General features: G+C 44.2%; 2 protein-coding genes across 4 annotated transcripts in view; both read left to right on the top strand.

The window, feature by feature from the left end:
• Positions 1 to 16,129: 16,129 nt before the first annotated feature.
• On the top strand, positions 16,130 to 24,727 carry haus5 (HAUS augmin-like complex, subunit 5). 2 transcript variants are annotated; one of them, XM_083768182.1, is made up of 20 exons: positions 16,130 to 16,144; positions 16,566 to 16,664; positions 16,921 to 16,983; positions 17,340 to 17,372; positions 17,756 to 17,780; positions 18,074 to 18,215; positions 18,355 to 18,514; positions 18,600 to 18,696; positions 18,792 to 18,883; positions 19,375 to 19,429; positions 19,517 to 19,644; positions 20,799 to 20,880; positions 21,407 to 21,558; positions 21,744 to 21,906; positions 22,733 to 22,813; positions 22,931 to 23,076; positions 23,200 to 23,296; positions 23,492 to 23,630; positions 23,795 to 23,927; positions 24,203 to 24,727. In XM_083768182.1, exons 1-20 carry the CDS (start codon positions 16,131 to 16,133, stop codon positions 24,303 to 24,305), a joined length of 2,004 nt encoding a protein of 667 aa, XP_083624308.1. In that variant the 5' UTR covers position 16,130; the 3' UTR covers positions 24,306 to 24,727. The 2 variants fall into 2 exon arrangements, with proteins under 2 accessions (XP_083624308.1, XP_083624309.1); XM_083768183.1 differs by lacking the exon at positions 16,130 to 16,144 and having other exon boundaries at positions 16,563 to 16,664; positions 17,340 to 17,359.
• Positions 24,728 to 25,156: 429 nt separating this feature from the next.
• sin3b (SIN3 transcription regulator family member B) overlaps positions 25,157 to 26,849 on the top strand; it is a 29,010-nt gene continuing 27,317 nt past the window's right edge. For both annotated transcript variants that reach the window (XM_083767725.1, XM_083767724.1), the window contains exon 1: positions 25,157 to 25,660. In XM_083767725.1, coding sequence (XP_083623851.1) covers positions 25,550 to 25,660 — 111 coding nt within the window. In that variant the 5' untranslated portion in view covers positions 25,157 to 25,549. The remainder of the gene's footprint in view (positions 25,661 to 26,849) is intronic.

The following is a 26,849-nucleotide window of genomic DNA, read 5'->3' as shown; positions in this document are numbered from 1 at the left end:
ATTCACTGGAGTGAATATTCTATTATATTCTAAAAACGACTTATAAATCCTAAAGCCTTGTTTATACTTCACTGTGCAACGGTCCTATGCTGGACAATAGCAGATATGCAAACTCACAGCACATCTCATTCAAGACACTGAACTTGCAGATCTGCCATTTTTGAACACACTATAAAGTTAACCATTTATCATGCTGCTCTACGTGGCACTGCATTCTGTGACATTAAACCAAATGGCATTTTCCACTCTATGACACTACTGTTCTACATTTTTGTCTAATAAAATAGGCTATTAATTTAATCAATCAAACTGCATTAACTAACAGAGATACTACTAACCAAGCTATCCATGTCAACATGCTCTATAGGAGTCTCAATAACAGGTATAAGTAACGTTTAATGTTTAGTAATTTTTAATGTAGCAGAAGAGGCCATTCATTGAACAGAGTTTTGCACAATTTTAACATCCCAGATCGATTGAAATATGAATCTACTGTGCTGTGCTACACCATGATATATTAAGAGTACAATAACATTCCATTGTGAATAAAAACGTATTAACCACAGTGTAATGCTAAAGGTTTCATCACAGGGCTGTCTGCTTCATGTAATATCATTAAAAGTGTTGTTGGTGACAGTTATATGAGTTGGAAGCATTAAGACCCATTTTAACCCTCAATGGCTTCCTTTCTGACAAATAACGTTATTGTAAAAAAAAAAAAAAAAAAAAAGATTCATATGTAGTTATTTTGCATTAGAAGCGGATGGGACCAAGGGACCCGGATGTAACGTAGGAGGACTACAAATTATGACTACAATAGATTCGCGGTTAAATCTCGCGGGCGTGGCCTCACACCGGAAGGAAGTGCCGCCGTCCTCAAATACGGAAGAGACGCGTGGAGGTCGGCTTGGTCAGTGTTTGTTTGGAAGTGCCACGTCACCATCTTCCGGGTCCGTCTTCGGAGCAAGTAAGTGATTAAATGTTATTTAATACTTAACGCTGTTGTTGTATGTGTGTTCAAACGTCTATCACTTGAAGTTACTTGTTATGATGTTTATATATGATGTTTGTACATTACTGTTGAAGGTTTATAAACAACGGCCCGTCGATGACCGAGTGTTTTTCCTTCTTACCAAAACAAACACAATTGTTTTTCCATCTAGTCGAGGTCCATTATTCATTAAGTATTTGAGCCACGGACCACCATGTTACATTTATAGACTCACATTAGAAATGAGCGAGTTATGATTAAAAGAACGTATAAGACGTATGATCTTGGCTCTTTGCTCTTTAACACACGACACAGACGGCTAGCTAACTAGGCTAGCTAGCTTCTAGCCTGTTGTTTGTTGGTGAAAGACTCCAAGCTGGGAAGTGTATTTCAGCGAGTAGCTATACGTGGTTTTGTTTATTTTCTGTAAAGTATAACCCTCGCTGCTACTCGCTGAAATACACTTCCCAGCTTGGAGTAAATAAACAAAACCACGTATAGCTACTCGCTGAAATACACTTCCCAACTTGGAGTCTTTCACCAACAAACAACAGGCTAGAAGCTAGCTAGCCGTCTGTGTCGCTCATTTCTTGCTCAGTTATATACTATGTAAACTATGAAATGCAGGCTTTCATTTGGTATATAGAACGTTTGTGTAGGCCGTCTCTATGAAACGGTATCAATTGAAAAGGAAATGTCGGGAAATCGCTTGATTTTTTCCCTCGCGCACCCAGCGCCAAGATCACGCGTCGTGTAGGCCGTCTCTACGAAACGGTATCAATTGACTAATGATCATTATGACTTGCTGTTTGCTGTATCTGTTTTTTTTTAAATAGCAAAATACTGGGTCAATTGTCTGACTTTGATTGCTTAAAGTAGACCTGCATAAAATTCTGTACTGCAGCTATTTACAACCAGGTAGTGTATAAGTTAAATTGAATTGTTGTACTTTCAAAAGGGTTTATTGGGGCACCTAAGGTGTTAGATCTCATTCTTCTGCCCTTTGTTTCATTGCACACATGTTAAAGCATTGGTCTAAAACTACATAGCCTATATCCATTGAAAACTCTGTTAGCCTACTAGTTACTTTTTAGATTGTATTATTACAAAATATACACTAAACAACTTCAGTCCTATATTTCTTTACTTTTACTTACTTTTACTTTAACCTAGTGGGGGAGTGGTTAGTGGGTGGGGGAGTGATTATGCAAGAAATTAGGGTTGTGGACAAGTATCTATTGTCACACCCATTCAAGTGGTGCTAAAATTTCAGGATTCTTTGCATGGCTTATTCTCTGCTTTGGGGTTTCTGTTTCAACAAGTTTTAGATGGTCATATCTCCTTCAATTATTGTCCAATTTCATTGAATGATACATCATATGAAAGCTTACATTCTGTACTTTAATAATTTACTGTAATCTGTAAAAATCGAGTTGAGGCATATTCTGCTGGCACTGGTCACAGATTCTAAACACAATAAGTAACTTAAAAAGTGATAACATGTTTGAGCCACGGACCACCATTTCACATTAATAGACTCTCAATGGTGGTCAGTGGCTCAAATGGGTCTGAGAGACTAGATGGCGTCAAATGTTGGTCCGTGGTTCAAACGCTGAATAAATAATCGACTAGAGGTGAGAAGAGTATTGTTTGGTAGGTAAAGGACACACATTCTGTGAAAATTGGCGCGAAGCAACAAACATTCTTTGAAATTGGTGGGAAACGATCCCGGGCACTCATGTTAACAAAGCTCAGTCACTAACCACTATGCTACAATCAGCATTATATAATTAAAGGATCAAAAGTAGCAATCTTCTACATTCTCTAATTGTGTAGTTTTTTGGAAATTAAGCAGATGCTTAACAACAATTGAACTATTGAGAGTGTAAAGATCTACTATTGGGGTCAATTTGGTTACCTAAATTAAATTGCTCTGTATTGTGACAGTAATCATTGCTATAGAGTGTGTTCAGTAACAGTGTTAAATAGCTCTATAGTGTGACAGAAATCATTGCTATAGTGTGTGTTCAGTAACAGTGTTAAATAGATATTGTGACAGTAATCATTGCTATAGTGTGTGTTCAGTAACAGTGTTAAATAGCTCTATATTGTGACAGTAATCATTGCTATAGTGTTTGTTCAGTAACAGAGGTCTCCCGGTCTCTCCAGCTTTTTGTTAAACACAGTCCCATAGTCACAGTACCTCCCATTCACTCCCACTCAGTCCCATTCACTCCCATTCACTTTTATTCACTCCCATTCAGTCACATAGTAACAGTACATCCCATTCAGTCCCATTCACTCCCATAGTATCAGTCCCATAGTAACAATACCTCCCATTCACTCCCATCCACTCCCATGCACTCCCATAGTATCAGTCCCATAGTAACAGTACCTCCCTTTCACTCCCATTCAGTCCCATAGTATCAGTAACTCCCATTATCTTGCAACACAGCAGCCAAGTATATGCAGAACACGTATACACGCATTTGACATAACACAAACAACAAGACAATTTACATACATAAAGACATGAAGACAAGAGCAATATCCACCGCTTTGATTATCCTGTGGCTACTACAACTCCTGATTAAACCCTTTTCTATTTATTAAAGAGCTGGAGAGACAGGAATATTCCTGTTACTGAACACACACTATAGCAATTATTACTGTCACAATAACTTTGTACTTTTGCTACTGATGTTTGTGTGCAACATTTGAGCTGGTGTCAAGTCACCTTAATTCAAGTGATAGATTATATACAGGGGCATGCCATATGGTCTACCTGCACAGCCTTTGTGATTACTGGTAGATCACGATGTACCTTTTGGGCACCCCTGCAATACAGGATTCCTGTCCAGAATTGTTTTTTATTAAATATAGAGGGTTTAAGTGTAGGGTTTGTCATGTTGGTGTTCTCTATAACTTTTCGTCCTGGGCATGACGTTAAACTGTCCAGTGTAACTCCAAGTTATATGGGGTGGGTATGGTTTGAGAGTTTGTGATGCTCAGTTCTTTTTTTGCGTCTCGGTTCCTCAGGTGGAAGCGGCATAGTTGGGTTTTTGATGGGTTGGGTTTCAAGTGGCTGGTCGTTTGTTTAGATATTGAAAAGGAGGGGGGCGAGCGCGCTACCTTGTGGGAGGCCGTTCTTTTCGGCTTTCCATTTACTCCTCTGGTCATTTAACTGAACATAGAAGCGCCTGTTGTTGAGGAGGCTTTTCCTGACCATTGTGCGGTGTTGGACAGTGTCGTAGGCAGCAGAGAGATCTCTGAATGCTGCTCCAGTTATTTGTTTCCCCTCAAACCCATCCTCAATGTGTTGGGTGAGGTTGAGCTCTGTCCAGCACAGGAGCGGCTGGGACGGAAACCAGCTTGGTCTTTAGTCAGCTTGGTATCTATGAGTGGCAACAAGGCGTTGGAGTAGCAGCTTCTCATATAGCCTTGTAGGTGATGCAGAGGGAAATGGGTCGGTAGCTCTTTGTGGATAATGGGTCTATGCCAGGTTTAGGGATTGCAACCACGTTGGCCTTTTCCCAGACAGAAGGGATGGTTTTCTGTGCTATGCATGTGTTCAGCATCCCCACAAGCCAGGTCTTTGCGTTGGGTCCCAGGTGCTGTAACATTTCTGCCAGTAGGTCATCAATCCCTGCTGCTTTTCCGGGTTTCAACTTTCCCATTGCAGTTTCAAGTTCTTCTAGGTCGAAGGGTTTGGTTTGAGGGCTGGCTGATTGTGGTTGGTCTGATACCACTGTGCGATGGTATTCTCCTGTGGGTCGGTGGCGGTCTTGGTCACAACTGGTGGCCAACAGTTGTAACCAACACCGCCACCGACCCACATAGAATACCATCGCACAGTGGTATCAGACCAACCACAATCAGCCAGCCCTCAAACCAAACCCTTCGACTTAGAAGAACGTGAAACTGCAATGGGAAAGTTGAAACCCGGAAAAGCAGCAGGGATTGATGGCATACTGGCAGAAATGATACAGCACCTGGGACCTATCGCAAGGACCTGGCTTGTGGGGATGCTGAACACATGCATAGCACAGAAAACCATCCCTTCTGTTTGGAAAAAGGCTGGAGTAGTTGCAATCCCTAAACCTGGCAAAGACCCATTATCCCCGAAGAGCTACCGACCCATTTCCCTCCTCTGCATCACCTACAAGCTCTATGAGAGGCACTACAATTTCTGAACAGACTATATTTACATCAATATGTCTGGGTCCCCACCTACTCACTCAGGGTTGACGTGTCACACCTGCAGTGATGGGAGGGGCACCAAAATGTGGTATTTTGATTGTTTAATGGGGGCACTCCCTTAGTATAAAAGTGTATGTTTTGTGTACACATGACCTGATGAAGATCAAATGGATCGAAACGCTGTCAGTATTTCAACAAAGAACGTCTTTCTTATACCTGTGGTGTGCGGGCTCCATCCAATACCTACACCAGTTGTGATGCAACAGAGTTTGCTGTGACCGTTGTGAATTATGGGTGGTGTGGTTTTTGCCAAGACGGTGGATTGTGGCCCATGCCTTCCTGCTGTTATTTGACATGTTGGTGTTCTCTATATCTTTTCGTCCTGGGCATGACGTTAAACTGTTCCGTTCGAGAGGACCAGCGACCCTCGAATGTAAACGGCCACGAAAGGAAATTATGTGTGTGTGAGGTGTTCTCTATAGGTTGGGTTTCAGGTGGTTGTATTGTAGTAGCTTGACATTTCTTGGAGGGCACTTTCAAGGACAGACTCAATCTTCTGGAAGTCTGCTTGTTGGGTCGTAATGCAGAGGTTGTCGGCGTAGATGAAACGCTGGCATTAGGCATTGGGTAGTGGCTGGTCGTTTGTGTAGATATTGAAAAGGAGGGGGGCGAGCACGCTACCTTGTTGGAGGCCGTTCTTTTGGGCTTTCCATTTACTCCTCTGGTCATTTAACTGGACATAGAAGCGCCTGTTGTTGAGGCTTTTCCTGACCATTGTGCGGTGTTGGACAGTGTCGTAGGCAGCAGAGAGATCTCTGAATGCTGCTCCAGTTATTTGTTTCCCCTCAAACCCATCCTCAATGTGTTGGGTGAGGTTGAGCTCTGTCCAGCACAGGAGCGGCTGGGACGGAAACCAGCTTGGTCTTTAGTCAGCTTGGTATCTATGAGTGGCAACAAGGCGTTGGAGTAGCAGCTTCTCATATAGCCTTGTAGGTGATGCAGAGGGAAATGGGTCGGTAGCTCTTTGTGGATAATGGGTCTTTGCCAGGTTTAGGGATTGCAACCACTTTGGCCTTTTCCCAGATAGAAGGGATGGTTTTCTGTGCTATGCATGTGTTCAGCATCCCCACAAGCCAGGTCTTTGCGTTGGGTCCCAGGTGCTGTAACATTTCTGCCAGTAGGTCATCAATCCCTGCTGCTTTTCCGGGTTTCAACTTTCCCATTGCAGTTTCACGTTCTTCTAAGTCGAAGGGTTTGGTTTGAGGGCTGGCTGATTGTGGTTGGTCTGATACCACTGTGCGATGGTATTCTCCTGTGGGTCGGTGGCGGTCTTGGTCACAACTGGTGGCCAACAGTTGTAACCAACACCGCCACCGACCCACATAGAATACCATCGCACAGTGGTATCAGACCAACCACAATCAGCCAGCCCTCAAACCAAACCCTTCGACTTAGAAGAACGTGAAACTGCAATGGGAAAGTTGAAACCCGGAAAAGCAGCAGGGATTGATGGCATACTGGCAGAAATGATACAGCACCTGGGACCTATCGCAAGGACCTGGCTTGTGGGGATGCTGAACACATGCATAGCACAGAAAACCATCCCTTCTGTTTGGAAAAAGGCTGGAGTAGTTGCAATCCCTAAACCTGGCAAAGACCCATTATCCCCGAAGAGCTACCGACCCATTTCCCTCCTCTGCATCACGTCTTTCTTATACCTGTGGTGTGCGGGCTCCATCCAATACCTACACCAGTTGTGATGCAACAGAGTTTGCTGTGACCGTTGTGAATTATGGGTGGTGTGGTCTTTGCCAAGACGGTGGATTGTGGCCCATGCCTTCCTGCTGTTATTTGTCATTATGGTGTTCTCTATATCTTTTCGTCCTGGGCATGACGTTAAACTGTTCCGTTCGAGAGGACCGGCGACCCTCGAATGTAAACGGCCACGAAAGGAAACTGTGTGTGTGAGGTGTTCTCTATCATTTCATTCCAGACTTCACTGTGTTTTCCATTCATCTTGAGCGTTACACAGTCGTCTGATGTGCGGGGGGAGGTGCCGGCTAGCGCATAAAGGCACGGACGGGACAGGTGTTGTCTTGACCCATCCCGTGATGATGCGACAGGTGTCATTTAGGGCTGTGTCGACCAATTTGGTGTGACGTGATCGGCTCCAGCTTGAGCAGGCATACTCTGCTGTAGAGAAAGACAGGGCCATGGCAGTTGCACGGATTGTTTGTGGGTCTGCGCCCCACTTGGGAGTTCACTAGTTTTCACAGGATGTTATTGTGGGTGTTGACCGTGGCTTTTGTGTTCTCCAGGTGTTTTTTTGAAGAAGAGTGTCCTGTCCAGTGTAACGCCAAGATACATGGGGTGGGTATGGTTGGAGAGTTTGTGACCATCCCAAGTGACGCTCAGTTCTTTTCTCGCGTCTCGGTTCCTCAGGTGGAAGCTGCATAGTTGGGTTTGTGTGTCTTTCTTTTTCTGTCTTTCTTTCTTAGGACGGAGATCAAGGTAGACGCCATAGGAAGGCTCAACACTAGCCGATGCCCCTAGAGATCCATCCCAAAGCTTCCCTCAGGGAGCACAGCAAGCCAGCTAGCCAGCAAGCCTGCCCAGTCAGCCAACGCAGCCAGTCAGCTCCGCCAGTCAGCCAGTGTAGAAAGTCAGGCTGCCAAGCCAGAGCATATCAGCCCTTGCAGTCAGCCATTGCAGCCATACCAGCCTTGCTCAGTCAACTCAGCCAGGCCTCTCTTGAGGCCTGGCTCTCTGTCTGCCTGGCCCGGTCTGCCCTGCCCTGCCTTGCAGCAACAGAACCAGCCTTTCTGGAAAGCCAGCCAGCTCAGAATGCGAGCTGAGCAAGCCAGTGCAGCAGCAAGCCCAGACTAGGTTACCGCAGCCTTACTGTGCAGCCACAGCCACTCAGTCTAGACCAGCAGGAGCTGGCCAGGCTCCAACCCTTGCAGCGCAGCCTTAGGCCGGACAGTCCCCCTGCCTGCACTTTGTTGCCTTCCTGGCCTGTCTGCCTGCCTAGGCGCCTCGGTCTTCCTGTCTGTCTGCCTTGGCCTGCCAGTCTGAAACTGGTTTAGACTAACTGCGTGCTTGCCAGCTGCGCTGGCTTGCTGAGCTCGTATTCTGAGCTGGCTGGCTTGCCAGCAAGGCTGGTTCTGTTGCTGCAAGGCAGGGCGGGGCAGACCGGGCCAGGCAGACAGAGAGCCAGGCCTCGAGAGAGGCCTGGCTGAGCTGACTGAGCAAGGCTGGTATGGCTACAATGGTTGACTGCAAGGGCTGATGTGCGCTGGCTTGGCAGCCTGACTTTCTACACTGGCTGACTGGCGGAGCTGGCTGGCTGCGTTGGCTGACTGGGCGGGCTTGCTGGCTAGCTGGCTTGCTGGACTCCCTGAGGGAAGCTTTGGGATGGATCTCTAGGGGCATCGGCTTGTGTTGAGCCTTCCAACGGCGTCTACCTTGATCTTCGTCCTAAGAAAGAAAGACAGAAAAAGAAACACACACACAAACTCAACTATGCAGCTTCCACATGAGGAAGGCAGGCAGGCACGCAGGCAGGCACAAGCTGCCTGCGTGCTTGCTTCGCCCTCCAGTTGCTGCTCCAGTTATTTGTTTTCCCTCAAACCCATCCTCAATGTGTTGGGTGAGGTTGAGCTCTGTCCAGCACAGGACGGGACGGAAACCAGCTTGGTCTTTAGTCAGCTTGGTGTCTATGAGTGGTATGAGGCGTTGGAGTAGCAGCCTCTCTTGTAGGTGATGCAGAGGAGGGAAATGGGTCAGTAGCTCTTTGAGGATGATGGGTCTTTGCCAGGTTTGGGGATTGCAACCACTTTGGCTTTTCTCCAGACAGAAGGGATGGTTTTCTGTGCCATGCATGTGTTCAGCATCCCCACGAGCCAGGTCTTTGCGTTAGGTTCCAGGTGCTGTATAATTTCTGCCAGTATGTCATCAATCCCTGCTGCTTTTCCGGGTTTCAACTTTCCCATTGCAGTTTTGAGTTCTTCTAGGTCGAAGGGTTTGGTTTGAGGGCTGGCTGATTGTGGTTGGTCTGATACCACTGTGCGATGGTATTCTCCTGTGGGTCGTGGCGGTGTTGGTTACGACTGTTGGCCACCAGTTGTGATGCAACAGAGTTCGCTGTGACCGTTGTGAATTATGGGTGGCTCCCTGAGGTCCATTGGGTCCAACAGTGGTCATTGAAGCGTGCACACACATGCACACATGCACCTACACACACAGGGGCACATGCGTATGCACACCTGGACCTTTAAATGAACAACAACACAAAAACTACGGCACTGGTGTCGGACTTCTGGTTTACCGGAACGGGGTTCAACTCCCTGCAGTGCCCTGCTCAATGTGTTGTATTTCATTCATTGGTCCATGGTCTCAGGTCATTGAGCGGCGCGCTATAGTGTGCGATTCTTCATCATTGTTGAGGATTTTTTAAAGGTGAAAATCAAGGAAAAGCAAAAGGCTATAGTCCATGGTCACGGACCGCATACTGGTCAAGGTCATTTATACTGGTGAAGATCATTTACTAGTCTTCTAAAGGTCATTTATACTGGTCAAGGTCAATTACTAGTCTCATGAAGGTAATTTATACTGGTCACAGTCATATACTGGTCACGGTCATTTCTACTGGTGAAGGTCATTTATACTGGTCAAGGTCATTTGTACTTGTCAAGGTCATTTATACTGGTCAAGGTCATTTACTAGTCTTATTGAAGGTAATTTATACTGCTCAAGGTCATTGATATTGGTCAAGGTCATTAAGTGGCACGCTATAGTGCGCGATTCTTCATCATTGTTGAGGATTTGAAAAAAGGTTAAATTGCAGAAAAGCGAAAGGCTAAAGTCCATGGTCACGGAGGGCATACTATAGTATGTTGTTTTTCTTTTTTTTGGTGGTGTGCGGGCTCCATCCAATAACTACACCAGTTGTGATGCAATAGAGTTTGCTGTGACCGTTGTGAATTATGGGTGGTGTGGTCTTTGCCAAGACGGTGGATTGTGTCCCATGCCTTCCTGCTGTTATTTGTCATGTTGGTGTTCTCTATATCTTTTCGTCCTGGGCATGACGTTAAACTGTTCCGTTCGAGAGGACCGGCGACCCTCGAATGTAAACAGGTGTTGGGACAGGGTCAGGTGTTGTCTTGATGCATCCTATGATGATGCCACAGGTGTCATTTAGGGCTGTGTCGACCAATTTGGTGTGACGGGATAGGCTTGTAGGTGATGCAGAGGAGGGAAATGGGTCGGTAGCTCTTTGGGGATAATGGGTCTTTGCCAGGTTTAGGGATTGCAACCACTTTGGCCTTTTTCCAGACAGAAGGGATGGTTTTCTGTGCTATGCATGTGTTCAGCATCCCCACAAGCCAGGTCTTTCCGTTAGGTCCCAGGTGCTGTATCATTTCTGCTAGTAGGTCATCAATCCCTGCTGCTTTTCCGGGTTTCAACTTTCCCATTGCAGTTTCACGTTCTTCTAGGTCGAAGGGTTTGGTTTGAAGGCTGGCTGATTGTGGTTGGTCTGATACCACTGTGCGATGGTATTCTCCTGTGGGTTGGTGGCGGTCTTGGTCACAACTGGTGGCCAACAGTTGTAACCAACACCGCCACCGACCCACATAGAATACCATCGCACAGTGGTATCAGACCAACCATAATCAGCCATCACTCAAACCAAACCCTTCGACCTAGAAGAACTTGAAACTGCAATGGGAAAGTTGAAACCCGGAAAAGCAGCAGGGATTGATGACCTACTGGCAGAAATGATACAGCACCTGGGACCTAACTCAAGGCCCTGGCTTGTGGGGATGCTGAACACATGCACAGCACAGAAAACCACCCCTTCTGTCTGGAAAAAGGCCAAAGTGGTTGCATTCCCTAAACCTGGCAAAGACCCATTATCCCCGAAGAGCTACCGACCCATTTCCCTCCTCTGCATCACGTCTTTCTTATACCTGTGGTGTGCGGGCTCCATCCAATACCTACACTAGTTGTGATGCAACAGAATTTGCTGTGACCGTTGTGAATTATGGGTGGTGTGGTCTTTGCCAAGACGGTGGATTGTGGCCCATGCCTTCCTGCTGTTATTTGTCATTTGTCATTATGGTGTTCTCTATATCTTTTCGTCCTGGGCATGACGTTAAACTGTTCCGTTTGAGAGGACCGGCGACCCTCGAATGTAAACAGCCACGAAAGGAAACTGTGTGTGTGAGGTGTTCTCTATCATTTCATTCCAGACTTCACTGTCTATCTCCTGTGTTTTCCATTCATCTTGAGCGTTACAGCGTTCAGCCAGGCCTCGAGAGAGGCCTGGCTGAGCTGACTGAGCAAGGCTGGTATGGCTACAATGGTTGACTGCAAGGGCTGATGTGCGCTGGCTTGGCAGCCTGACTTTCTACACTGGCTGACTGGCGGAGCTGGCTGGCTGCGTTGGCTGACTGGGCGGGCTTGCTGGCTAGCTGGCTTGCTGGACTCCCTGAGGGAAGCTTTGGGATGGATCTCTAGGGGCATCGGCTTGTGTTGAGCCTTCCAACGGCGTCTACCTTGATCTTCGTCCTAAGAAAGAAAGAAAGAAAAAGAGAAAAAGAAACACACACACAAACTCAACTATGCAGCTTCCACATGAGGAAGGCAGGCAGGCACGCAGGCAGGCAGGCACAAGCTGCCTGCGTGCTTGCTTCGCCCTCCAGTTGCTGCTCCAGTTATTTGTTTTCCCTCAAACCCATCCTCAATGTGTTGGGTGAGGTTGAGCTCTGTCCAGCACAGGACAGGACGGAAACCAGCTTGGTCTTTAGTCAGCTTGGTGTCTATGAGTGGTATGAGGCGTTGGAGTAGCAGCCTATCTTGTAGGTGATGCAGAGGAGGGAAATGGGTCGGTAGCTCTTTGAGGATGATGGGTCTTTGCCAGGTTTGGGGATTGCAACCACTTTGGCCTTTCTCCAGACAGAAGGGATGGTTTTCTGTGCCATGCATGTGTTCAGCATCCCCACGAGCCAGGTCTTTGCGTTAGGTTCCAGGTGCTGTATAATTTCTGCCAGTATGTCATCAATCCCTGCTGCTTTTCCGGGTTTCAACTTTCCCATTGCAGTTTTGAGTTCTTCTAGGTCGAAGGGTTTGGTTTGAGGGCTGGCTGATTGTGGTTGGTCTGATACCACTGTGCGATGGTATTCTCCTGTGGGTCGTGGCGGTGTTGGTTACGACTGTTGGCCACCAGTTGTGATGCAACAGAGTTCGCTGTGACCGTTGTGAATTATGGGTGGCTCCCTGAGGTCCTTGATCCCCATGGGGTCCAACAGTGGTCATTGAAGCGTGCACACACATGCACAAATGCACCTACACACACACAGGCGCACATGTGTATGCACACCTGGACCTGTAAATGAACAACAACACAAAAACTAAGGCACTGGTGTCGGACTTCTGGTTTACCTGAACGGGGTTCAACTCCCTGCAGTGCCCTGATCAATGTGTTGTATTTACATGGTTCATCGGTCCATGGTCTCAGGTCATTGAGCGGCGCGCTATTGTGTGCGATTCTTCATCATTGTTGAGGATTTAAAAAAAAGGTGAAAATCAAGGAAAAGCAAAAGGCTATAATCCATGGTCACAGACTGCATACTGGTCAAGGTCATTTATACTGGTGAAGATCATTTACTAGTCTTATGAAGGTTATTTATACTGGTCAAGGTCATTTACTAGTCTCATGAAGGTAATTTATACTGGTCAGTCATATACTGGTCACGGTCATTCATACTGGTCAAGGTCATTTGTACTTGTCAAGGTCATTTATACTGGTCAAGGTCATTTACTAGTCTTATTGAAGGTCATTTATACTGCTCAAGGTCATTGATCAATATCAATGACCTTGATGACCCCAAGGTCATTAAGTGGCATGCTATAGTGCGCGATTCTTCATCATTGTTTACGATTTGAAAAAAGGTAAAATTGCGGAAAAGCGAAAGGCTATAGTCCATGGTCACGGAGGGCATACTATAGTATGTTGTCTTTCAAGATTTCGGAGGATTTGAAAAAAAGGTGAAAATCACGGAAAAGCTAAAGGCTATAGTCCATAGTCTCGGAAAGCATACAAAAATGTGTGGTGCTATACAGGCCGTTCTGGAAAATTTGGGACAGAGGTTCATCGTTGGCATCCAGGGAGTGTGTGTGCAAAATTTGGCATCGACCGGGTTAATGGTGCTGGAGATTAGCTGTTAACAAACTGACGGACACACACACACACACACACACACACACACACACACACACACACACTCACTCAGAGTGCAAAACATACTCTATCCCCATGGCTTTGGCCTGGTGCCATACCGTTATTAATTATTGCCTACAATGTCAATTGTGAAATTACTTTACCGTTGCAATGCAAAATTTACATTTCAACGAATGGACCTCGTAAAACAAAACAAAAACCAAGGCACTGGTTGTGGTACTTCTGGTTTACCGGAATGGGGTTCAACTCCCTGCAGTGCTCTGCTCAATTTGTTGTATTTACATGGTTCATTTTTATTTTCTGCTCATTGTGTTGCCTTTTCATAGATGATAACCCCCAGGTTCTTTAATGTGTTTGCACTCCCTACAGTTAGGTTACCAAGTCTATTTATTTATTATTTCTGTTCACTAGAACTAGAACCAATTACCAAAGTAGGCTTTCTAATGACACAACTCGCCTTTGTTTTTATGTGTAGCAAAAACGTTATTTTTATTTACGCCAAAGAGTAGAGGCTGGTCTGCATTCATGCGAGCGGGGAAGTTTAGAGTAACATAGCTCTAAATGAAACGCATTAGAGCTATGGACCAGAGCTAGTAGTCATAGCACTTCATGGTATATGCATAGTTTATATAGTTTCATTATAGATATATTAAACAGAGAGGACTGGAGTCAATTGGGTTATATTATGTTTAACACTAATTTGAAGCTGTCAAAATCTGACAGACTTCTGGCGGCCATGGCCACGCCCACCTTTTGGTAACGCCCACTTTCGGCCAAGCCCACAAAAAGGACCCCCCATGTCATTTGCCAGGCAGGCTCCACTCTCAGACAGATATTTGGCTCCGTCTTATGAGCTAATTTAGAATTTCCTGTCTGAGAGCTAGCTAATTTAAGACATCCGGTTGCCTTCAGAATAAAATAAGGTTATTTAATTCGTTAATTAAATAATTGTCAATGCCCCAAGGCACAGCACTTTTTTCAGCGTTGACCACAGTAGAAGGTCTGCTGCTGTGAATTTTACACCTCTCCCGCTTAGCGAAGAGTGTGGTGTGGTAGAGGACATCTCCCCGAACGTGTGGGTATGTCCAGATAGTTGCCTCGCGGAGGCCTCTTTGTCCAGTGTCCATTCTGGGTCCGGAAACGGTACTTTTTTCAGCGTTGACCACAGTAGAAGGTCTGCTGCTGTGAATTTTACACCTCTCCCGCTTAGCGGAGAGTGGGGTGTGGTACAGGACATCTCCCCGAACGCGTGGGTATGTCCAGATAGTTGCCTCGCGGAGCCGTCTTTTGTCCAGTGTCCATTCTGGGTCCGGAAACGGTACTTTTTGTCAGCCTTGACCCCAGTAGAAGGTCTGCTGCTGTGAATTTTACACCTCTCCCGCTTAGCGGAGAGTGTGGTGTGGTAGAGGACATCTTCCCGAACGTGTGGGTATGTCCAGATAGTTGCCTCGCGGAGGCCTCTTTGTCCAGTGTCCATTCTGGGTCCGGAAACGGTACTTTTTGTCAGCATTGACCCCAGTAGAAGGTCTGCTGCTGTGAATTTTACACCTCTCCCGCTTAGCGGAGAGTGGGGTGTGGTACAGGACATCTCCCCGAACGCGTGGGTATGTCCAGATAGTTGCCTCGCGGAGCCGTCTTTTGTCCAGTGTCCATTCTGGGTCCGGAAACGGTACTTTTTGTCAGCCTTGACCCCAGTAGAAGGTCTGCTGCTGTGAATTTTACACCTCTCCCGCTTAGCGGAGAGTGTGGTGTGGTAGAGGACATCTCCCCGAACGTGTGGGTATGTCCAGATAGTTGCCTCGCGGAGGCCTCTTTGTCCAGTGTCCATTCTGGGTCCGGAAACGGTACTTTTTGTCAGCATTGACCCCAGTAGAAGGTCTGCTGCTGTGAATTTTACACCTCTCCCGCTTAGCGGAGAGTGTGGTGTGGTAGAGGACATCTCCCCGAACGTGTGGGTATGTCCAGATAGTTGCCTCGCGGAGGCCTCTTTGTCCAGTGTCCATTCTGGGTCCGGAAACGGTACTTTTTTCAGCGTTGACCACAGTAGAAGGTCTGCTGCTGTGAATTTTACACCTCTCCCGCTTAGCGGAGAGTGGGGTGTGGTACAGGACATCTCCCCGAACGCGTGGGTATGTCCAGATAGTTGCCTCGCGGAGCCGTCTTTTGTCCAGTGTCCATTCTGGGTCCGGAAACGGTACTTTTTGTCAGCCTTGACCCCAGTAGAAGGTCTGCTGCTGTGAATTTTACACCTCTCCCGCTTAGCGGAGAGTGGGGTGTGGTATAGGACATCTCCCCGAACGCGTGGGTATGTCCAGATAGTTGCCTTGCGGAGCCGTCTTTTGTCCAGTGTCCACTTTATAAAGTCCATGCACTCCAGTGAATAGCATTTATCCATTTAGATAACTTTATTATTATTATTATAAGGATTTAATTACTTATTCTTACACAGAAACATAATGTGTGTCTTATAGCATCATATAGCATCATTTAAATGCTTAATTTGTCGTTTTAATGTGCAAATTAAACTTTTTTTTCAATACTCTAGAGGGTACTCTTATTTTGAAGAGATCGTCCACCGGAAGTCTTAAATTAGCTCACTAGATTAGCTCACTAGACGCTGCCGACATTGAGAGGAGCGGGAAGTTGGAATTTTGACAACAAAACAAGGCTAGCTCTACCTACAAAGACAGCTACACCATGGCTACACCAAGGTAACGTAAAACGTACAATACAATCCTCTTAAATATAAAAAAAAAGAGCCATAACATTCGTACAAGCAACAAATTAAGCAAGTCCGTTTAGTCAGTAACGGCACGCATTAAGGCTATGTCAGTAATTAAACGTCAACGCACACACAGACTGCAGTCATGTTTTATCTACACAAGTGGTTTCCAGATAGCTTAGCCTAAGATTTAGACTCTCGTAGATATATTTATTTAATCGATTCTGACCTTTTCAATCAATGTCAGAATCAATAAAAATACATCTACGAGAGTCTACATCTAAGGCTAGCTATAGCTAACGTTAGATGTATCCGGTCGCGAATATTGTGTCCATAGGAGTCCGAGAAAGAATTACACGATTATTGTTGAACTTGAAACATTTGTGTGTTTTGCTGTCCACTGTGTCCAGAATGAGGGACGGGAACCTTGTCCGTGAGTTGAAGCGGTGGGCGACAGAGGAGTTCAACCTGCCTCCCCAGTCTCTGCCACATGACAGCTATTTGAAAACGTATGTGTTTATTATTCCTGTCTGTGCATTGATTGACATATATTTAACAGTTTGCAGAATTACAGTACATTTCAAGCACAAACTCAATACAAAGACTGTTAACTGTGAGTGGACGACCCAATTAAGCATTACACTTGTTTACAACAGTCAGGGTCCACCATGTTCAATTCATCACAACAACTCATTCGGTCTTCAGAACGAATCCTTATTTTTCCACCGTAATATATACATAATGAATGTTCTATATTTGTTTTAGGCTGTGTGTAGGCAAAGGTTCATCCATATGGAAATATGTTATCCAACATGTTTTTCAACAGCGGTGAGTCTTCTACATAGTACCGCTTTTGATTGATTGATTTGAAGTATTTATTAACAGTTATTTGCTTGAACAGTACATTTCAAGCACAACTCCATACAAAAACTGTTAAAAGGGCATTCCACTCATTTTCATTTTTTCCCCACAATTACAGTTCTAGGAAACATATAATGGGGGGTCTTTTTATAATTTCCACACAACAGCTCTAAGGTATATAATATAGTAAAATGTTGAAAATGAGTGGAATGCCCCTTTAACTGTGGGACGACACCACAAAGCATTACACTTGTTTACAATAGGGTCCACCATTTTCAATTCATCTTGATGATAATCCCCTGCCTGTATTTCTGTTCTTGCAGGAAAGTCAAGATCATACGTGGTAACCTTCAGTGGTATCCTTTTTTTGTTTCACTAGTCACTACTCACAACGTTCTTGTTTGAACTTTGAAAGCTTGATGAGCTTGATTTGCTGAAATATCTCCCGTTTTTATGTTTTGACTTGTACTGTATAGTTTGGTACTGTAAATACAAATGTCAAAATAATGTTTATAAACTGGATTATTTCCTTGCCAGTGTGCAGATTCACTTTCTAAGCACCTAGTGTATATGCTATTTCTAAGTGCAAAATGTTTACATGTAATAATAATAATAAAACTTTATTTGTCATTTGTCATGAAAGGTGCTATACCTTTCATGACATGAAATGCAGCTCAAAGTGCTTTACAGAGCAATGGAGAAGGGAAAAAAAGCCATTTCCTTCACACTGTGATCTCAGGTACAAAGGGGTGCAAGCCAAGGAGGTACAACTTGTTTTTTAACTACAGAATTACTACAGAATTAGACTCACTAAGAAATATAGACAATAGATTCGTCAGAATAACCCGTTTAGAGCAGACATAGTGGGTCGTGTCATGTGATAATCCTGTTGACATGTTGGTCATGTATTTGTACTGCGATTGATACATTCTGACAAATGATGACGGTAATAATAGTGAACTGTGCACTGTAGAATATCTATTCTTCATGATAACTTTACCTGAGCCACTCGGATGATATTATGCATTCTATCCCCCCTGCATTTGTTCATCCTCAGTTGAAGCAGGCTGAAGGCCAGAGTGAGGCTGTGAAGCGGAGAGAGCTCCAGGAGAAGATCGAACACCTTAGAGCTGAGATCAGTCACCTGGACACTCAGATCAGTGGGGGCTGTGGGGCAGAGGACCAACTCGCCACAGAAGGTTAGGTTATCCTACATCATCTTCTCCACTGTTTTTGTTTGTTAAAGCATTAAAAGGACATGTCGTTCTTCTACATTTTACATTAATGTGTTTTGTTATTACCCACGTCTTGTGTTTTCTACTTCTCTCGGAACAACAGAGCAGTCCATCAGCCGTACCTGGGCCCAGGTTGAAGACAGCCAGCGCAGGGAGCTGTTGCTTCAGGCCTTCAAGCAGCACTGCTCTGTGGGCCATCAGGCTCTGCGTGAAGACACATGCAAAATCAGGAGACAATGCCAGAATGTCGAACAACTGGCGAGGTAAGGGAGAGACACACGTGCATGAAACATGTAGCAGTTTTATTCTGTGATAACTGCAATGTACTGACGAAGCCTTGCACTGCAGGAAGGCAGAGGTCAATGTTTTGTTTGAGAATGAACCTTCCAGCAACAGTGGTGGAGTCCAACCCAACTTCACCATGGCAACAGAGCCTCAGATCCTGGTAAATGCTCCCGATCTATTTCTATTAGCATTTTATTTGCATCATTTTTCAATTGCAAACAACTTTTCCTATTTGTTGTGGTGTTTCTGCAACAGCGTGAGGTGAGAGACCTGTGTGATGAGCGAGTCCACTTCTTCCAGTCTTTACAAGAGAGTGAACAGAAGACGGCTCCCTCTGCAGCCTTGCAGTAAGGATTTAATGCATGTAGCTCATCACTGATCATTTCTATTGTTCAAGGAACAATTCACCTTTTTCCAATGCTATCGTTGGTAATCAAATCAAATTGGTAATCAATAATGCTCACTATAGGACATTACAATTAAATGGCTCAAATGTACTGGCCAATGGCCAATGCCGCCATTGGCAGGGATTTCAAACGATTTCATTTTATTATTAATTCAACAACTGTGCCTGTGGCTACTATTTTAACTACTATTCAACACGCTAGTAAGAGAAAGGCTGCAACATGTCTTCCTGGCTGTGACAACCTTTCTTTGTTAGCTTGATGATGTCAGATAAACTGGCACATTCGGCAGGGACATCTTTTAGCTATCCACAGCCTGAGACAAAGAGCAAGTAAACAGAAATACAAGCGTCTAAAAGTGAGCAAAAGGACTTTCATGTGCTCAAGATCACCTTATGATATTTAATCCTTTACCACCTCTGTCTCTTTCTCAGCATAACCCGTGAACAAAGAGCTGCCATGTTTAAATATTGGTTAAGTGCTGTGGAGGTTGGTACCATTTATTGGCATTTATATACGATAGCTGATATGGTTTGATTTTCACACCATATCATGACAATGTGTTTGTCTCATCAGGATCTGCTATGTGGCAATCCTCCAAACCAAATCCTTTCAGCCTTGCAGTATTTAGCTTTTAGACAACAGAGGGACATGGAGGAAAAACTAACCTCTCTGGATGTGACTCAGGATGTGACAGCATTACGGTATGATTAACTCCAATGCATTTATGGCCATCTTGTTTCTAGGAGGAATAGGAACTCTGTGGGCATGAGTTGTGATTTAACATGTAGAATTTATCTTAAAAAATCACACCCGTGTGAAGTGAGGGGCGCTTTACCAACCCTTATCATCTTACATCATCGCGATATAACATCATATGCTGATTTGCTCAGTGACAGACAAAACAAACATTAAACTGTTCATTGTTAATGGAATTTAATGTTTGTGTTAGTGACAAAACAAACATTAAACTGTCCATTTTCAATGGCATTTTTAATGTTTGTCTAGGAAAGACAAACATTGGGCTGGCGCCCCTCAAAAATACCACACACCCACACAATCTATCCTATGACCCAAATAATAATTACCAAACACAATTAATGGGTATAGATGTTTCCAAATTTTCCTTTTTAGGAATACTGTGTGGAGTTTGCATGTTCTCCCCGTGTCCCCTAGGGTAGGTACCCTCACAAAAACATGCAGTAATCCTGGTCTCTAAACTGCCTCGCCCTGGCCAGCCGGGACGCCTGATGGAGGGGAAAGGAACTGGTTGGAATAACGTGCTCCTTCCACGCGCTACGTCCAACCAGGGAAACTCCCCCCTGTCAGGTGTAAAGGAGCAACTTGGACACTCAAGCATGAAGGAAGCATGAGTTAAGTCCGTTGCTCTCCCTAGGTTGGCGGAGGGTGTGTAGAGTCCAGGATCACATCACAGGATGATTGACACAGGGGTGAAAAATGGGTTACAAAATTGTGGGACAAAAAAAAAAAAAAAAAAAAAAAGGAATACTGTTCAGTCTTAATGTAAATTGCCACTGTTTACGGCTGTTCTCTTTTAAGGGAAATTGAGTCCCTATTTATTACAATGGAGGGGGTGTAATCGCCACTTTGGAATACTTTTGGACACTATATGACAAGCAGTTACTGTTACACCGTTTTAAAGTGGATTTTCATGACAAGAAACGAAGCGGTCTGCGCAGTGGCTGTTCAAAGCTAACTTTAAACATAGCCAGTGAAGCCTGAAACACGATCCCAGGGTGATGAAACTGTTAATATACTGCAGCTTGTTTTGTCATCCTCATTTCACCTCACACCCCTCATCATTTTCAAGCAAGTATTTATTCAATGTTTATTGCAGGTTTCGCTATGAGAGCAATCACCTACTGGACATCAGCAGAGAAGAGGAAAAGGAGTTGCCACCTGTGAAGCATCTACTACAAGTATTGCAGTGCACACACACACACACACATTTCGATTTCTTTATTTGAATCCACAAATTACAATTAATTTTTACAAGGAAACAAATATAACTGGGTTGACAGTTCATGTTCACTTAAGGATACACATGGCACCTCCTTCTCCACACAGACAAACTGCCTATAACAGCCGAAACAGAACAGTATTTGGCAAGTTGTTTGGCTTTGCTTTTTGTCATGCCAGCTATTCTTAGGCCACTCATGGTCAATTTATGCACAAATTGCACATGGCCCAGGCTTCCGAATATCAGTATCTACAGTGATCTACAGCGATACCCCAAGTTTGTTATACTTCCAAGTAATGGTTGATACTTAATATTTATCTTGGAATGCCTGGTCCATGTACAAATCAAAGACACACACACACACACACACACACACACACACACACACACACACTTTAATTAAAGACAAATCTTTATTTATCAATAGCTCAATTTCTTACACAATTGTCATTTGAATTACTTCACATGTGTTTGTGCTGTTCCAGTGTGCGTGGGAAGTGGTGGAGCAGAGTATGGTGGAGTTGAACCAGACCCGCTCCAGGGTTCAGCAGCTCCAAAGTGAGCTGCAAGCCCGCAAGGAGGACTCAATGCAGGATGTGTCTTTGAAGGGGAATGAACACAACGATACTTTGGCTTTGTAAGTAAACTCTTTTTTATCTTAAATCTCCTTTGGGCCATTCTCAAAGTTTGAATCACTTATACAGATTTATAATCACTTTGTTCAAGTCGTTCTAGATGTACTGTATGTACATGTACATGTTTTTTTCTTTTTTTAACTGTCTGCTCTGTGATACTCATTTTCTCTGTCTACATCCCTCCCAGATCAGTGTTAGAGCTGGAACTTCAGTGTGTGAAGCAGGTAGCAGTGAGAGACCATATTGGAGAACAGTGTCTCCATTTTAATCAGGAAGCTAAAAGCCAGCAGCAGGCACTTCGGAACCTGCACAACCAATGGCAGAGCATCCTGGACTTTAGACAGCTTGTGGTAAGCATGTCTGTTTTCTTTCTCCAAGTCAGCTGATTCGTGATTCCTTACAGTAAACGTATTAAGATTGAATGTCACATGCATGAATCGCCAGTCTGTGCAGCTATAGAATATATTATAATCATGCTGAGGAACATTCATGAACATAAAATTAAACATTGAAACATAATAATAATCATACTGATCATCATTATGGAAAGTTTGGAAACAATTCAGAAAATAGGGCCCAGTTGAAATACATCAGTGTATTACAATCAGTGTTTTCCTTTGCCCTGTTTCGCTCTAGTTCTTATCAGTTCGTTCATGTATCTGATTGTTCGGGGAAAGAAGTCTATTTCCAGTGACTTTGAGACTGCGAAAACATTTTCCATGCGGCAGCATCTCAAACAGTCTGCGGTTGGGATGGCTTCATAATTCCACAAGCTTTGCTGACATAATGTCATACAGGGCTTCGATGGGGGGGATATCACATCCGCTGATGCGTTCGGCTGTCTGCACAACCCTCTGCGTTGCTTTCGGTTGAGGTTGGTGCAGCAGGTAGTGAAGCAGCCAGTCAGGATGCTCTCTGTGGTGCCAGGTTCTCCTTCTCTCCTGTAGGCTGATTCATCATCGTCTGTGATCAAGCCTATGACTGTGGTGTCATAGAGATATTTGAGGACATCATCTTTCGGAAAGCTCATTTTCTAAACAACTAATTAACGATTAACCCAGATTTATTTCATTATTTGACAATGATAATTTGTTAGTTGCAGCCATAGAACTTATACTTGCTGTCATTCCATCTACATCTGTATTAGTAACATTTTGTTGTATTGTTTTTCTCTAGGATGTCAGGCAGGAGCAGATCAGGGGCCTTATTAAAGGGAATTCCTCAGCCAAGACTGAGCTCACCCGTTTGCACAGAGAGGTGTGGATGTCCTCTTGTGTTGTACTTGTTTTACAGTGAATGGAAGTTGAATACCGTATGTCGCAAAGGCTTTTTCCCCCCTTTTTTACAATTACTGTACTGTCTCTCTGTATTTAGTTAGTGCAGTTTGTCCAGGGAAAGCTTGTGCCGCAATTCGGAGAAGTCATCGCAGCAACAAACCACCTACGAAACTCGGTTTCCCAGGAGGCCAGACATTTTGGAACCGTTTCACTCTTGTCTCTGGACCGTAGAACTGTTGAAGGGTAAGAGATAGTTTCATGCATTTGTTTATTAAGCTTTCTCATTTTTACTTTTAGGAATGACTTTGTATTGAATTTGTATTTTTTCCATTTTATTTGGGTAATCAAGTTTGTCTATTATTTCAGAGTGCAAAGAATACCAGCATCATGGCTGTCCATCCATCGTTTGCAGTCTTCTTGCTTCTACAACTTGTGTCAAAGCCTGGCTTTTCCACTGTACAGGGTAAGCCTGCCTATGCATATTTTACAAGGATCTGCTCAAATCTAACAATCGAGGCTGTGAGCCTCAATGTGTGTGTTTGTGTGTATGTATAATAACGCCATGCCAGGTTATAAATAAGACGCAGACGTCTACAGTTTTTTCCCATCCCTAATATATATATTCTACTGCTTGTCTCACTCCCTATCCCTCCTACAGGCTCCAGAGGAATTGTACTCCCAGACTCGCTCCCAGCTACTTGAGTTGTGTTTTCTCCGTCGCCTGCTGCAGCTCCATACCACCACTTTACAGAAAGTACAGCAGCAGAGAGAGCTGCTACATGAACCTGACCTGAAAGGTAAAATGAGGCTTCAGCTCATTATTTGTAAAGGGGTCAGAAACGGGTCTCGTATGGAGAGCTGGTTGCACACTATGCAAGAATAAGCATGTTTGGTGTTATAATCTGTCTATGTACAGTATGTAACAACAGACCTCGCTCATCCTCTTTGTTGTGCTTGGAAGCCATTCTGTCCAGAGTTGCGGAGGAAGATCAGAAGCTTCTTAAGTCTCTGATACCAAGAGTCAGACAGCTCTCCAAGCATGTTGCACAGGGTCAGTCTTATGGCGAACAAGTCAAAACTGCAGTCTCTCACTGGTGAGTCAATATTATGATTTGAAACTTTGGGTTTTATAGATGACTTAAAGGAATGCAGGCCATTAACTACTGTGAACCACTTGCAATAGATTAAACGACACTAACTTTATTGTAATTTGCATTACCTATTCTCAGCATTTGTGATTTCCAGTCAACATACACTGAGGGACTCCTGACTTATTCATTTGTTAAATTACAATAAGTCATTTTTGTGATCTTGGCCATTAATAAACAGTCTTTGTTATTTCCCCATGTGTATTTGTTCCGATTTACAGGTGGGATCAACCAGCCCAGCATGCCCTTCCTGAGATCAATAAAGGAGGACTGACTTTTCAGCAGTGGTTACAGAGGTGGAAACAAGCTGCCAAGACTTTATAATAAACTACTAGTACTAAAAACTACGAGTAGCCCTAGAATGTCTCTGATGTTGCATAATACAGAGCTATAGATCGATGCCGTCGGCATTGCGATAGTTGGGGTAATTAATCACACCATCTGCCAATTGTGTGCCTATACATTTGTGTTGTGTTTCTCTGGTCAATTGGTGATGACGTCTGTGCTTCCCAAAAGGAAGTTATAATAAACAACTAAATAGAGTATTGACTGTTTCATTAACGGTTTTCAAAAAGTAGTTCTACAATATGGGTATTATGCTTTTGCACACTTTTTTTTTAATGACTAAACTCATCTTACTTAGTGTATATTATTTTTTAACCATAGGGGTATGTACCCTGTACTGTATATACTTGTAACTAATGCATGTGACTGCCCAATTTACCATTTTATTTTAATAAAACGTTTTAAAATCAATTGTCATTTGCCTTCCCTGAAATGCACTCAACGAGTAGAAAATCACGTAGGCCTACGTCGTACAGTGCAAGGTGCAGGGTTGTATTGTACATAGCTGCACGATGTGTTTTTCTCATAGTAGAATTCCATTACTTGCCCTGTTTCCCTTTTTTGTTATCGTGTTGCGAGTGTACCAACTAAAACCTAGGGTTACTGGAACTTACGGATACGAACACGTATGTTTGTAGCCATTGCACTACAACATCTATGACTGTAATATACACAGTAGTAGGTTGTTTCTTTGTAGCATTGGGGGTGTTGAATAATGTGAAAATGTCTTGTGAAGTGGACTCCGCCTCTCTATGCGGCTGCGCACTTGAGTTTTTCACTCCTACTCTGGCTTCCGGACGCCAAGAGAGGCTGCTGCCGCCGAATTTAAAGAGACAGGCGATACTTATTTTAAAATAACATAATCGGGCAACCATTGTTTCAAAGCTTATTTTCCGTGCATTCGCGTTATCACAGCTAGCCATTACTTGTTCGTTAAAAAATCCATAATGGCGGGTAATTGCATTCGCATCGAATAAGCGGCTCGGCTTGTCATTCCGCTCCACTCGGGTGGATTTTCCTTATTTTGCGTTGAGGAGACTGGCCAGCCAAGGGATAGACTAGACTAGCCAAGGGAGGGAAGTAACGTTAAACGTTGCTTGCAAGGCTGGCAACCCCGAGCAGGAGGAAGATTCTGTCGGATATCCAACAAGCGGAGACACCGAAGCTTCCTCGTTAAGTTGTGGACTGGTAGTGTGGCTTCAAGCCTCCCCGTCGCCGGGATAATGGCGAAGATCCAGGCGCACAGCAACACGAAGCAAATAAACCAAATCCAAGACAAGCCTTACGTTGTAACGCAAAAGCAAGTGCAACAACAGCACTTCCAGAAACTGAAGGTAAGACAACGGAATACGAGAGGGAGAGAGAGAGGGGAAAGTCGTTCTCCCAGTCAGTCACAACCATTTTGTTCGTCATCCTATTGCATGGGATTTTAGGGCTTTCTCTCCTGTCTAATGTAAAGTGAAAGAAACGAACCAGTAGTTAGCTCCCTGGCCTTATTAAAAGTATGTGGTGGTTAGATAGACAGATGGACATGGCGTTTACGGTTTGACTCTTGATGCGACGTTTCGGTAGTAGTAAGTTGGTGGAGGGAGGAATGTCCACAACACACAGTAGTGTCAATAATGAAAGCAGCTAACAACGACCTCGGCTGTTGGAAGTTCCTCCTTGTTCCTTTTTTAAACGCTACTTTATACTTTGTCGCATGAGCCGTTCGCCCCGACGGAAAATGACGTTTTCAACTGAAAAAAGTGTCGACGCGACGCCCGTCGACACTTTTTCCAGTTGAAAATACCGTATATTTGGTTGAAAATAACGTCATTTTCCTATCGAGGAGTGATACGGTGGCGCCACGAACTATAAATTAGCCTTTACGCTAATACGGTCTCGTCCAGTTGCTTTGCTTCTTCATTGAAAAAAAGGAGAAGGAAAAAAAGCATTCTTTGTTGCACTGTAACGTTATTATGTGACAGTGGATGGGTTTCCACAGCATCGTAATTCGCCACGGTTTGGCGATGTTGTAGCATCAACAATAGCCAGCTGTAGTGTGTGACTGTACTGAGTGTACTCGTCGTATTTGTGTTATTTGACTTGTGTTACCTGCATAGTTGTGGTTTTGTCATATCACCGGGTTGTTGGCTAATATTAGCCAGGGCTACCGAGCTGCTACCGCAGTCATGGATTAATTGTTACAATGCTTTGTGCGAACAAATTGTCCCGTTTTCCTTATTGTGGCAGCGTTGAGGATTTTTGGCAGCTATCTGGTTGCCAAAGCACGTTGTTAATGTATACACTCATTTATTGTTGTTTGTTTAGTTATTTGATTTGTATTGGTGTATTTGTTTATATGGCACTTGTCAGTGAAATCGGCTAACGTTGGCTATCTAACGTTACGCGTTTGCCCCTTTTTTGCACGGATGGCATTGAGAAAACCCTGCAGTGCTCATTTTTCGTATGTTTATGTTGTAGGGTTTGACTGTAGTAGTAACACAGGTTGATAACACGTCCAGCGATAACAGCTTGGGC

The sequence above is a fragment of the Protomyctophum parallelum genome (genome assembly GCF_964188405.1).
Source record: "Protomyctophum parallelum genome assembly, chromosome: 6".
Taxonomy (NCBI): Eukaryota; Metazoa; Chordata; class Actinopteri; order Myctophiformes; family Myctophidae; genus Protomyctophum; species Protomyctophum parallelum.
This window is presented reverse-complemented; position numbering and strand designations above follow the sequence as displayed.

Excerpts from the sequence above, each read along its gene's own strand:
- haus5 (XM_083768182.1), top strand. Across the intron at positions 18,697-18,791 it reads CAACAGAGCCTCAGATCCTG|CGTGAGGTGAGAGACCTGTG; the intron begins GTAAATGCTCCC and ends TTTCTGCAACAG. Across the intron at positions 23,297-23,491 it reads TGGCTTTTCCACTGTACAGG|GCTCCAGAGGAATTGTACTC; the intron begins GTAAGCCTGCCT and ends TCCCTCCTACAG.